Consider the following 12,601-nt stretch of genomic DNA (forward strand, 5'->3'; position numbering starts at 1 on the left):
GGCCACGGCACAACCTCAGAGAACTCCAAGGTGGTACCGAGGCAGGCGAGACATGTCCGAGCCTGGGCTGAGACTAGGAAGCCAGGCCCCCGCCAACCTGCACAGCCTCAGTGAGGCCAACCATGCAAGGTTGGTCTCTGAGTGGTCCTCCGACCACTCCAAGCCCTTTCGGACCTACTGCTGGGAACGGCAAGGTGGCAGGCCGGACAGGAGGCAAGGGCAGACGAAGAATCTGGAACGTGGAGACTCAGACTAGAAACTTGGAGCATGGAGACTCAGACGAGGAACTTGGAAGGACTCTGAGCGCTAGGAAGACTCAGACGAGGACTTGGAACTTGGAAGGACTCGAAACAAGGATTCAGGATCAAGTACTAGGTTGAGGCTGCGACACAGGACGCCCTACACAGCCCACCCACGGGACTGGTCACAGACCACACTTGAACGCAAAGCAGACTCCAGGAGTAGAAGTGGAATTTGAGACTGGAACACATCGAAGATTCAGGAGAGGCCTGCACCGGTGCGCACCCTACACAGCCGCCCATGGCTGGTCATGGACCTCGCTGGAGCGGAGCAGGTTCTGGCAGAGTCTTGGTCATGGACAGAAACAGACACAAGTGAATCCGAGGGCTGGAATGAGCCTCACGGAACAGGACCAAGACGGGACTTGGCTACAGGGAAGGATGACCCTCCGGAGGCTTGTGCTGCAGACGAGAAGAAGGCTTGTACCACGTAGCACCCTACACAGCCCCCCATGGGCTGGTCACGGACCATGACCGTGGCACACCAAGAAAGGTGGATGAGGAACCAGGGGTTCAGGACATCAAGGTTGGATGACGGAACATCAAGACATCAGCAGAGACCAGGAACGGAACGAGGGTTCCCACGAAGAACAAGGAATGCCAGTAGGAGTGAAGACGAGAAGTCCTATGGAGGACTAATATCTTGCGAAGGCAAGGACAGAGTGAAAGCAGGACCCTTAAATAGGGCTGAAGATCAGAAGACGCCCAGGCAGGAGTCCAGGTGGGGCCCGGGGCATATCCGGCCACGGGCCCTTTAAATCTAAGAAGGAGGCACAGCCCTGCGCCTAGGAAGACAGGAAACAGGAGATGTAGAACCATGGACAGTGGCCATGCTGCCGCTGCAGTGCAGGAACAGGGCTGGGCCGGAAACATGCCCCGACGGAGAAGAAGCGGTGTCCTGCCGCTAAGAAGTCAGCTGAGAGCAGCTCCCTGCCGCGGGAAAGACCTGGGGCTGCAGCCTCTGGGCCGCGGAACGACGACGACGGCGGCGGCATCCTGCCATGCCAGAATGGCATCTGCGGCCTCTGGACCGCATAGAACAGCATCGGGGAGCTTGCTGGAGCTGAAGAGAGGTGAGAGACCTCCCGCGGCACCGGCTGCAGGAGGAATCATAACAGACTGCTTGTAATTTAGGTAAGTGCAATTCCAGAACCTCCAGGGTAGCATTCTCTGAAATGCTCCCTGTTCCACGCGCAGGTCACCAGAGGCAGGCAGAGCTCCGGAGTCTCAATGCATGGATGAGACGATGGTGCAAAGAAGAGGGATTCAGTTTTGTTAGGAACTGGGGAACCTTTTGGGGAAGGGGGAGTCTCTTCCGAAGGGTTGGGCTCCACCTTAACCAGGGTGGAACCAGACTGCTGGCGCTAACCTTTAAAAAGGACAGAGCAGCTTTTAAACTAGAACAAAGGGGAAAGCCGACAGTTGCTCAGCAGCGCATGGTTCGGAGAGAGGTATCTTCAAAGGATACTAATGATGCATTAGAATTAGGGCATCCCAACAGTGAGGTTCCAATAATAAGAAAAGTAGTCCAAGTGCCTGTAACTAAAAACTCACCTGAGCTAAAAAATTCTAACTTATCCCTATCAATTAAAAAGCAGAATGAAAATACAAACAAAAACCAAACTTTGAAATGTTTGTATGCTAATGCCAGAAGTCTAAGAAGTAAGATGGGAGAATTAGAATGTATAGCAGTGAATGATGACATAAGCTTAATTGACATCTCAGAGACATGGTGGAAGCAGGACAACCAATGGGACAGTGCTATACCGTGGTACAAATTATATCGCAATGACAGAGAGGAGCACCCGGGAGGGGGTGTGGCGCTTTATGTCCGGGATGGCATAGAGTCCAACAGGATAAACATCCTGCATGAGACTAAATGCAAAATTGAATCTTTATGGGTAGAAATCCCTTGTGTGTCGGGGAAGACTATAGTGATAGGAGTATACTACCGTCCACCTGGTCAAGATGGTGAGACGGACAGTGAAATGCTAAGAAAAATTAGGTTAGCTAACCAAATTGGAGGTGCGGCAATAATGGAAGACTGGGTAAATGTATCATCGGGACACGCTAGAGAGATAACGTTCCTGGATGGAATAAATGATAGCTTTATGGAGCAATTGGTTCAGGAACAGACAAGAGAAGGAGCAATTTTAGATCTAATTCTCAGTGGAGCGAAGGATTTGGTGAGAGAAGTAACGGTGGTGGGACCGCTTGGCAATAGTGATCATAATATGATTAAATTTGAATTAATCACTGGAAGAGGAACAGTATGCAAATCCACGGCTCTCGTGCTAAACTTTCAAAAGGGAAACTTGTTAGAAAAAAACTGAAAGGAGCAGTAAAAAGTGTGCAAGAAGTGTGATCATTGTTAAAAAATACCATTCTAGAAGCACAGTCCAGATGTATTCCACACATTAAGAAAGGAGGAAATAAGGCAAAACGATTACCGGCATGGTTAAAAATGGAGGTGAAAGAAGCTATTTTTGTTACGATCCCCCCTGTTGCTGCGCTACAGGTGGTCTCTCACCTTCCTCCCGGAGGCCGCTTCGAAGCCGGGGCCTCGCCTGTGTTCCATCCGGGACTTGCTCCAGGGCCTGAGAGGCCTAGCTGTGCCTGTGGCTTGCATGCCTCTGCGCTTGGACTTCCTGTTTGGCGACGCCCTTCTCCTAGGGGCCGGCCCGCAGCTCTCTACCCCACTTATAGGACCAGTGAGGGGCGGTCCTGGCAAGCTCCTCCCAGGGAGTTGCCTTCTACCTCCAGTATTTAAGGACTTTCTTGTCAGTTGCAACTGGCCTTTGATTGAGCATTACAGTCGCCTGTAACCTTGCCGATCCAAGTCCTCCATGTATTGATGGCTCCTTGTCCTGTCTTGGTCCGGATATCCACTACCTGATGTCCTGATCCAGTTCCTGCTTTTCCTTGATGTCCTCGTCTGGCTCCTGAGCCTTCTGTCCTGTTGGGCCCTGGAGTGGCCAACAGGAGGGATTCGTCCCCCGGGCTCTTGAGCTTCTGTTCTTGCCAGCCGAAGGGGCTTTGGATGTCAGTATCCCAGCATCGGAGTTCCTGTTCGCCTGGATCTTCCGCTCTGTCTTCCCTGCACCCTCCTTTCCTCAGCGTGGTCCGCGACCAGCCTTCCTGGGCTGTGTAGGGCGCGTCTGGGACGGGGTGGTCCGCGACTCAGTCCCACGGGTGGGCTGAGTAGGGCGCCCTGATGGACAGTGCCATGTTTCCTTCCAGCCTTGTCTACGATGTCTGCCTCAGCCTTTGCCCTGATGTCTTCAACGTCTTGCTTCAGCCTGTCTTGGATGTCTGCTTCAGCCCCCGTCTGACGTCTTCTGTGTAAGGACTCTGTCTGCCCTCGCCTCTGTCCGGCCTGCTGCCCATTGCCGTTCCCAGCGGCAGGTCCGAAAGGGCCGGGAACAGTCGGAGGACCGTTCATCAGTCAACTTCCCAGTGTTGGCTACCATGAGCGTGCAGGTCCGGCTGAGGGTCAGACTCTGTGCCTGCTTCTGTACCCGCCTGGCTCACCATGCCTGCCCAGCTCACCTCCCACGGTGTGGCTGGGGCTCCTCCCTAGCTCTCGCCGTGGCCCAAGGGCTCACCACCAGCTCGAGACGACCGCGCGCGCTCGTAACAATTTTAGCCAAAAGATCTTCATTCAAAAATTGGAAGAAGGATCCAACAGAATAAAATAAGATAAACGTTGGCAAGTTAAATGTAAGACATTGATAAGACAGGCTAAGAGAGAATTTGAAAAGAAGTTGGCCGTAGAGGCAAAAGCTCACAGTAAAAACTTTTTAAAATATATCCGAAGCAGAAAGTCTGTGAGGGAGTCAGTTGGACTGTTAGATGATCGAGGGTTTAAAGGGGCACAGAGAAGATAAGGACATCGCGGAAAGATTTAATGATTTCTTTGCTTCGGTATTTACTGAAGAGGATGTTGGGGAGGTACCTATACCGGAGAAGGTTTTCAAGGGTAATGATTCAGATGGACTGAACCAAATCACGGTGAACCTAGAAGATGTGGTAGGCCTAACTGACAAACTGAAGAGCAGTAAATCACCTGGACTGGATGGTATACACCCCAGGGTTCTGAAGGAACTAAAAAATGAAATTTCAGACCTATTAGTAAAAATTTTTAACCTATCATTAAAATCATCCATTGTACCTGAAGATTGGAGGGTGGCTAATGTAACCCCAATATTTAAAAAGGGATCCAGGGCAATCCGGGAAACTGCAGACCAGTTAGCCTGACATCAGTGCCAGGAAAAATAGTGGAAAGTGTTCTAAATATCAAAATCACAGAACATATAGAAAGACATGGTTTAATGGAACAAAGTCAGCATGGCTTTACCCAAGGTAAGTCTTGCCTCACAAATCTGCTTCACTTTTTTGAAGGGGTTAATAAACATGTAGATAAAAGTGAACCGGTGGATGTAGTGTATTTGGATTTTCAGAAGGCATTTGACAAAGTTCCTCATGAGAGGCTTCTAGGAAAAGTAAAAAGTCATGGGATAGGTGGCGATGTCCTTTCGTGGATTACAAACTGGCTAAAAGACAGGAAACAGAGTAGGATTAAATGGACAATTTTCTCAGTGGAAGGGAATAGGCAGTGGAGTACCTCAGGGATCTGTATTGGGACCCGTACTTTTCAATATATTTATAAATGATCTGGAAAGAAATATGACGAGTGAGGTAATCAAATTTGCAGATGATACAAAATTGTTCAGAGAAGTTAAATCACAAGCAGATTGTGATAAATTGTTGGAAGACATTGTGAGACTGGAAAATTGGGCATCGAAATGGCAGATGAAATTTACTGTGGATAAGTGCAAGGTGATGCATACAGGGAAAAAATAGCCCATGCTATAGTTACACAATGTTAGGTTCCATATTAGGAGCTACCACCCAAGAAAGAGATCTAGGCGACATAGTGGATAACGTTGATTTTAATGATAGGTTACAAATTTTAACTAATAAATCTGAAATTTTATGGTTGAGTTCCTTCAGAACCCTGGGGTGCATACCATCCAGTCCAAATGATTTGCTACTTTTTAGTTTGTCAATCTGACCTACTACATCTTCCAGGTTCGCAATGATTTGGTTCAGTTCATCTGGTATCAGTTCATCTGGTTCAGTTCTTCTGGTATCTCTCCAACATCCTCATTAGTAAACACAGAAGCAAAGAATTCATTTAGTCTTTCTGCAATAGCCGTATCTTCCCTAAGAGCCTCTTTAACCCCTCGGTCATCTAACAGTCCAAACGACTCCCTCACAGGTTTCCTGCTTCGGATATATTTTAAGAAGTTTTTATTATGAGCTTTTGCCTCTACGGCCAACTTCATTTCAAATTCTCTCTTAGCCTGCCTTATCAATATTTTACACTTAAGTTGACAATGCTTATGCTTGTTGTGCCCGTCAGTCGCAGACGACTGCGACCTCTGTTGCTCACCTCCTTTTTCCCTGCACCAGCGATTCTCAGAAGAATGGTGGCCTCCACTTGCAAATACCGCCTTCCTCGGTGTTCCCAGGACGGTGTGGGCGATCGCGTCCGCCATCTTGAATCGGGGATTACCTAGGGCATGCGCACGCCAGGCCCCTTCTTATACCCGTCATGGCGGGAACCTTGGGGGCGTCCCCTCCGCATGTCATCACCCGCCAGTGTATTTAAGCTATCCGGCCTATGCTTCCTACGAGTTAGCAAGGACTTCCTTCCTGCTGAATTCCACTCCACTTGGAAATGCTTCGCTATTGCTACTTTGAACTTGTTCCTGACTCCAGGACTTGAACACCTTAGGTACCCGCTCCTTGTGGGCCTTGTCGCATTCTCGCTATCCGCTCCTCAGAGGGCCTTCCTACCTGGAGATATCATCTACTCTTGATTGGGGACACAGCCTCGTTAAGCTTTGTAAGTACAATATCATCTTGCTGATGGAACCTTTGGTGTACCCCGTGCCTCGGGCCACTACCGTGCTCGCCTCACCAGACCACCTTCTACACTTCAGAGTGAGTACCCTCATCTACCCAGCTCTGCTGATCTCCTGCACTTCTCATACCAACGACAGTGTGATTCTCGGCATACCCTGTACTGCGGGCCACTACCGGATCTACCCCGAGAAGTGTAACATCGGGAGGAGGACTTCCCCGACGTACCCCACTCCGCGGGCCACTACCGGGGATATCATCACTAGGTAACCTTCTACTCTGGACTATGTCTATCCTTCCACTTGGTGGGTACTTCATCTACGTTCCAGTCTAATAAAGTCTCATTACTATCTGTGTCCGTCTTAGCTGAGGCCACGCCTATCGTGGTGAGTCCCCACAGGGTTCCTCCCTGTGGGTGGAGTCAGCTCTCACTACGATCCAGACTCCACAACCATACCAGAATATAACAATGCTTTTTCCTATTTTCTTCAGATGGATCCTTCTTCCAATTTTTGAAGGATGGTTTTTTTTGGCTAATATAGCTTCTTTCACCTCATCTTTTTACCAAGCCGGTAATCGTTTTGCCTTCCTCCCACCTTTCTTAATGCTTGAACGTGCTTTGCTTTTGGACTTGACCACGAACCTTCCATTACTTACCGAGATTCATGAGAGTTCCCCTGATGCAGGCACATTTTTCTTTGCCGAAATGCTCCAGTGTTGGGACTCGTTGAAGCTGGGACCCGCTCTATTCACTGTTGTGATGGATTAAAACTGGGCTCTTCCAAAGCGGTTTTGGCCGGATCTGTGGGCCTGGGTTAATGGGAGGTCTACTGCATTAACACCATGCAGGTCTCCATGCATACTGACATTACTTATAATTGGATTGTTCCACTTGTTTCATAATTAGAGATATTTCCTTTCTTTCTACACAAGATTGACAGGCATAATAGGTTTTTTACCATGTATACTCATCATCATAAAAGTTATGCATCAGAGCTGATATCTTTAGACATCAAATTTTGACATCCTTGGATATCTAAAGTCTTATTACAGTGAGAACACCAATAACATATAGCCACATGGTAGGATTGTTATCTACAGAAGCTATAAGACCTTGAAGCAACTGGTTTCTGGATGGTCTTACTTTCATCAAGAACGATTTTCAGGACTGTGTTTTCATCACATTGTTCTGTTCCTTGTTAGGTTCGGAGTGCACTAAGGGGTTTCGGCCATACTGGCTTTTGTCTTAATTTTTAATGTTTATGTTTTTTTGTGTGTTGGTCTTTGTGTTTGTTTTGTACATGTTTGTTGCACATCAGAGGTTTGTTGCATTTCGATGATATAGGTGTCATTCTGACAGGTTTAGAGGTGGTTTTGATATGATTAGGAGATGTTGAATTTTTAATAGCTTTGATGATCAAAAAAACAATAGATTTTGATTGAAGTTTATATTAGTTGATAAAATAAAAAATATTTGTAACTAGTTCTGTTCTTCACCCATTGCAAATCTTAAATTCTTATGATTTTTAAGATTATTGCTGTTTTATTGTAGCTATGATATATTCTGCATTTTTGGAAAGAGGATTCACAAAAATACATTGCTATTTGTTTCATTGTGTGATTGAATTTGATGTTTCTATGAAGTGTTCTTTGTTTACTTTTTATATGATATTGTGTATTTTTAAACTGCAATACATATAAAATAAATTAATATAGATCAATAAGCGATTTTAATGTTGGTAAGTGCTTGAAACAAAATATTTTAAAGCATCACTCATGATGCATGATGGCTGTTGCAGACTATAAAGAAATCTGTTGTCAGGTGTATTCTAAGGTATTTATTGATAAGAGTACTAGTAGGGCTCAAACCTATATGCCTACTGCCCATTCATGTTAATCTTGGGCTCCACTGCTAAGGGGTAGGACTTGGGTCAGAGCTCATGGCGGAAAGGGTGTTGGAAATTCTCCATCCAGTATAGTTAGGTGAATCCACTCCAACTGTTTTCTAATTGGGTTCACTTCACCATCAGTGTGACCTATTAATGTCAAATTTATTTTGCCGTACATTGACTTGGGGGAATTATAACTCAAAAAGGAGGTTAACAAATATAAATAAATGATTAAATAACCAGTATAAAAAAAGGTCATAATACCTCATTTGAAGAAATGTACCCATACAAAGAAATATGGGTTAAAGAAGTTTTTTGAAAACTGGCTAGTCGCAAAGTTTGTTTCAACAACCGATTATTTTACCGCAGGAGAGCCTGCTTGGGCAATCAAAAAAACCACCTCACCACCTGCGGATAGCAAATCCGATCTGGCATCACATTCCTCCAATCCGTAGTGCGCTTTGCCGCGCGCACGCGTGTGTGTGTGTTTGGTGTGTCAGCATTTCCCTTTGCCACGAGTAATCCTGCGCAGCCTAGCAACGGAGCTGCGTCCGGGGAGTTCCAGGTCGCGCGCCGGCCCCCTTCTCTGGAAGTTGCACGAGGACGGCAGGAGGTGAGGGGGGGCCCTAATCTGTCTCGCTTGCTGTCATTTTCTCCCTTCTCCCCCTCTTTCTTGACATGCCAAGTACTTGTTGGTGACAGGAACTAAATGTTTTTCAGGATCTCGGCCAGCCCCGTGCGGCGTATTTGTATTATCGAGAAGGATTAGCTGGTAAAGACACTGGGATTTTTTTTTCTCTCAAGGAGAAATGAGATTTGTCTCGCTTTGAACCAACCAGAAGTGAGTAATCTGAAATAGAACTTTTTTTTTTCTTTTGTCATTGAGTGTGTATAGTGGGAGGGGTGCAGGGTGAGTGACCGTCATTTAGTTGATTACCGGGGCCTCTGCGTGAGTTGGGAAATCCTGTGCTCATTTATGCGCTGGAGAAAATCATCACGATGCTGAAAGATGTGGGAAGGCGTGTGAGGAGATAATGTTGCTCTTGTACATCCATCCTGGATAAAACTCACTGCAAGAAAAGGATGCTTCTATATCTTTTTCTAGATTTGTGGCCTTTACAATTCTGGTCGCCTTATCTCCAAAAAAGATATAATTGTGATGGAGAAGGTACAGAGAAAGGCAACCAAAATGATTAAAGGGGATGGAACAGCTCCCCTATGAGGAAAGACTAAAGAGGTTAGGACTTTTCAGCTTGGAGAAGAGACGGCTGAGGGGGGATATGATAGAGGTGTTTAAAATTATGAGAGGTCTAGAATGGGTAGACGTGAATCAATTATTTACTCTTTTGGATAATAGAAAGACCAGGGGGCACTCCATGAAGTTAGCATGGGGCACATTTAAAACTAATTGAAGAAAGTTCTTTTTTACTCAGTGCACAATTAAACTCTGGAATTTGTTGCCAGAGGATGTGGTTAGTGCAGTTAGTATAGCTGTGTTTAAAAAAGGATTGGATAAGTTCTTGGAGGAGAAGTCCATTACCTGCTATTAATTAAGTTGACTTAGAAAATAGCCTCTGCTATTACTTGCAATGGTTACATGGAATAGACTTAGTTTTTGGGTACTTGCCAGGTTCTTATGGCCTGGATTGGCCACTGTTGGAAACAGGATGCTGGGCTTGATGGACCCATGGTCTGACCCAGTATGGCATGTTCTTATGTCCAACAAGAAACAAAATACGGGGGTAACCTTTGTAAGATGGCGTCCTCTATCCAACATACCTTTTACGTTATACTTGGCAGCAGTGTTGCCAGATGCCAAATTTTTTTTCAGCCCAGTTGGTCACCCAGTCTAACCCAAAAGTAGTCCAAAATCCAATAGTTGTGCAAATAATTTTTATTCTGCATGCTAGTACACAAATTCCTGCGTTGTCTGCATACAAGTTTACAATCATGAGTGCCCGTTCTAACATGTGCTGATATTGCACTGGCCTAAAGATGTTTGCATATTGCTTAGTGCCCTCTCTGTGGAAATCCCATGCTAATGAAGGCAATAGCTATTACTCCCCCCCCCCCCCACCCCCCAATGCAGAGAGGTGTGCTAGCATTTATTTAGCATTTTAAAATTTACTCCTGGTCATAGGTGGAGTAAAGTTTCAAGCACCAGTGTTAATCTGTGGACAGAAGCAGGAGTTCTGGTATTGGGACATGAAGTCAGGATTTATGCACAGAAAACTTTATGCACAAATATAGTTTATGTGCACAAAAATGTCTTCTGTGCTTAAAGCATTTTTGTGCTCATAAATCAGATTGTATGTGCACAAAACAAGCATAAATCATTTTTTTGTGCATATGTCATGCACATAAAACAATTTTGTGCCCATAAATTCTGTCCGACAGATTTACACCCCTCTTCCCACCCACCATGTGCAGTCAGTCTGTGCTGATCACACATTTTATTCATGTTTGTGTGCACATTTTGTATGTGTGCCTACTTTTTTATAAGTCCCAAAGCATTAGCATACCATTTGAACATAAGATATGCCATACTAGGTCAGACCAAGGGTCCATCAAGCCCCATATCCTGTTTCCAGCAGTGGCCAATCCAAGTCAAAAGTACCTGGCAAGTACCCAAACATCAGATAGATCAGAACATTAAATTTGCTTACTGTACTGGGAGTTAAATATTTTTTTAGCATGTGTTAAGAAATTGTGCTAAATTTCAGCCAACAGACTTAACTTGGGGCTATTTACATCATCCCCATTCTGTCTATACCCTCTGCTATACCACCCATAAGGGATTCCTGCCCCCCCCCCCCCCCCCCCCAGGAAATAATCCATGTGAATAATTTCGGTTTATAGACTATCTTACTCGATCAGACAAGAACATTTCAACCGAAACAAATTCTTTCCTAGTCCCAACAAAGTGTGATGATTTTTGCCAACTATTGTAATGATAAAATTGTTGACATCTGTGCCAGGTTTCCAGATGACACAAACTGGTCATTTGACTCCCTTGAAACTGCAGAGAAGAGATGGGACCTGCTGCTACTATAGAGGTACTGCAGACTATTATAGCATTAAAGTCATAGTCTTGTCTCCTGAACCCTTGATCTGCTCTACTAAAATTAATTCAGGAGGACATCGCATCAGTGTGACCATTGTTAAAGGTCTTGATCCGATAAAGTTTATAAGGTTTTGTCCTATATCTTCCTTACCATTCCTCTCAAAAGTGGTTGAGTAACTGGTTTTAAAATAAATGAATGTTTCTTGAGAAATTTGATATTCTTGATCAATTTAATTTCATAAATCCCTGAGTACTGAGACTCTCAATATCTAGTTGTGATACCTTTAGACGAGGATTTGATAGCGGTAAGAGCTATGTGGTGGTAGTATTAGATAATTTCTTAGCATTCAAACAGGTTAATCCACACCAGTGGGTAATACACATCTACCAGCAGTTGGAGACAGAGCTGACGTCATGTTTTTTATATATATATATATATATATATATATATATATATATATATATATATATATATATATATACATATACATATACAGTCTTGCAGGCAACTATTTTGTCTAAGATTGATTACTGCAATGCTCTGCTTCTGGGTCTACCTAAAGCTACAATTCAACCTTTGCAAATGTTGCAAAATGCAGCTGCTCGCATTATCACCGACACAAGCCGCCACGAGCACATTACCCCAGCACTTCAGTCCTTACACTGGTTACCAGTGGCTTCCAGGATAATATATAAATCTATGACGCTAATACACAAAGCCATTCAAAACAGAGATATGCACTGGTTCACTGATCATCTACAATTCAACACTTCATCCCACCCAACGAGATTCCAGCATTTAGCCAAACTAAAGATCCCAGCACCCAATCTGACTAGACTTTCTAGTACAAAAGAACGGTCATTCATCATTGCTGGATCAACAATATGGAACACCATGCCCTCGGAATTACGCCAGGAAATTTGTCACAAAAAATTTAAACAAAACCTTAAAACCTGGCTATTTAAAAAAGCCTACTACTAATGATCTGAGTCCTATACCATTCTTCACCATTTCCACAGTCTCTTATATTTCGATTATATTCTTTTAATACAAAGTTATACACGGTTTTGTATTTGTTCAGTTTCTATGTTATATTGTAAAGCGCAATGCTGAATTATTGTTTTAATGTAAACCGAGGTGATGTTACTTACGTACCCAGGTATATAAAAATCTGCAAATAAATAAATAAATAAAAAAAAAAATAAATAAAAAAAAAAAATATATATATATATATATATATATATATATAATCTATCTTATCACTGCACTGACAGCAGTTCCCCAGTATTCTTTGTCTCCAGACGTGCATCTCCCTAGCGGGGATTGCTTTAAAAAAAAAAAAAAAAGGAAATAAAAGGAGAAAAGAAGAAGGAAATTAATTCGCCCCGCTCTTCTGTGCTGGTTAGGGCTGTTCAGCTTG

At 44.4% G+C, this 12,601-nt stretch overlaps 2 protein-coding genes across 5 annotated transcripts in view; one reads left to right on the forward strand and one right to left on the reverse strand.

The window, feature by feature from the left end:
* Window positions 1-8,396, reverse strand: part of SH3BGRL2 (SH3 domain binding glutamate rich protein like 2) — a 174,020-nt gene extending 165,624 nt beyond the window's left edge. Inside the window, exon 1 of the mRNA XM_029595566.1 lies at window positions 8,381-8,396. The gene's annotated coding sequence lies outside the window, so the exon portion shown is untranslated. The remainder of the gene's footprint in view (window positions 1-8,380) is intronic.
* Window positions 8,397-8,530: 134 nt separating this feature from the next.
* LCA5 (lebercilin LCA5) overlaps window positions 8,531-12,601 on the forward strand; it is a 212,250-nt gene continuing 208,179 nt past the window's right edge. The window contains exons 1-3 of one of the 4 annotated variants that reach the window (XM_029595558.1): window positions 8,531-8,729; window positions 8,837-8,957; window positions 11,095-11,172. Coding sequence is in view for 1 of the 4 variants with exons in the window: in XM_029595562.1 (XP_029451422.1) it covers window positions 11,103-11,172 (70 nt within the window). In the remaining 3 variants the exon portion in view is untranslated. The remainder of the gene's footprint in view (window positions 8,730-8,836; window positions 8,958-11,094; window positions 11,173-12,601) is intronic. The other 3 variants (XM_029595562.1, XM_029595559.1, XM_029595563.1) reach the window with 3 other exon arrangements.

The sequence above is a fragment of the Rhinatrema bivittatum genome, chromosome 3 (assembly GCF_901001135.1).
Source record: "Rhinatrema bivittatum chromosome 3, aRhiBiv1.1, whole genome shotgun sequence".
In the NCBI taxonomy this organism is placed as follows: domain Eukaryota; kingdom Metazoa; phylum Chordata; class Amphibia; order Gymnophiona; family Rhinatrematidae; genus Rhinatrema; species Rhinatrema bivittatum.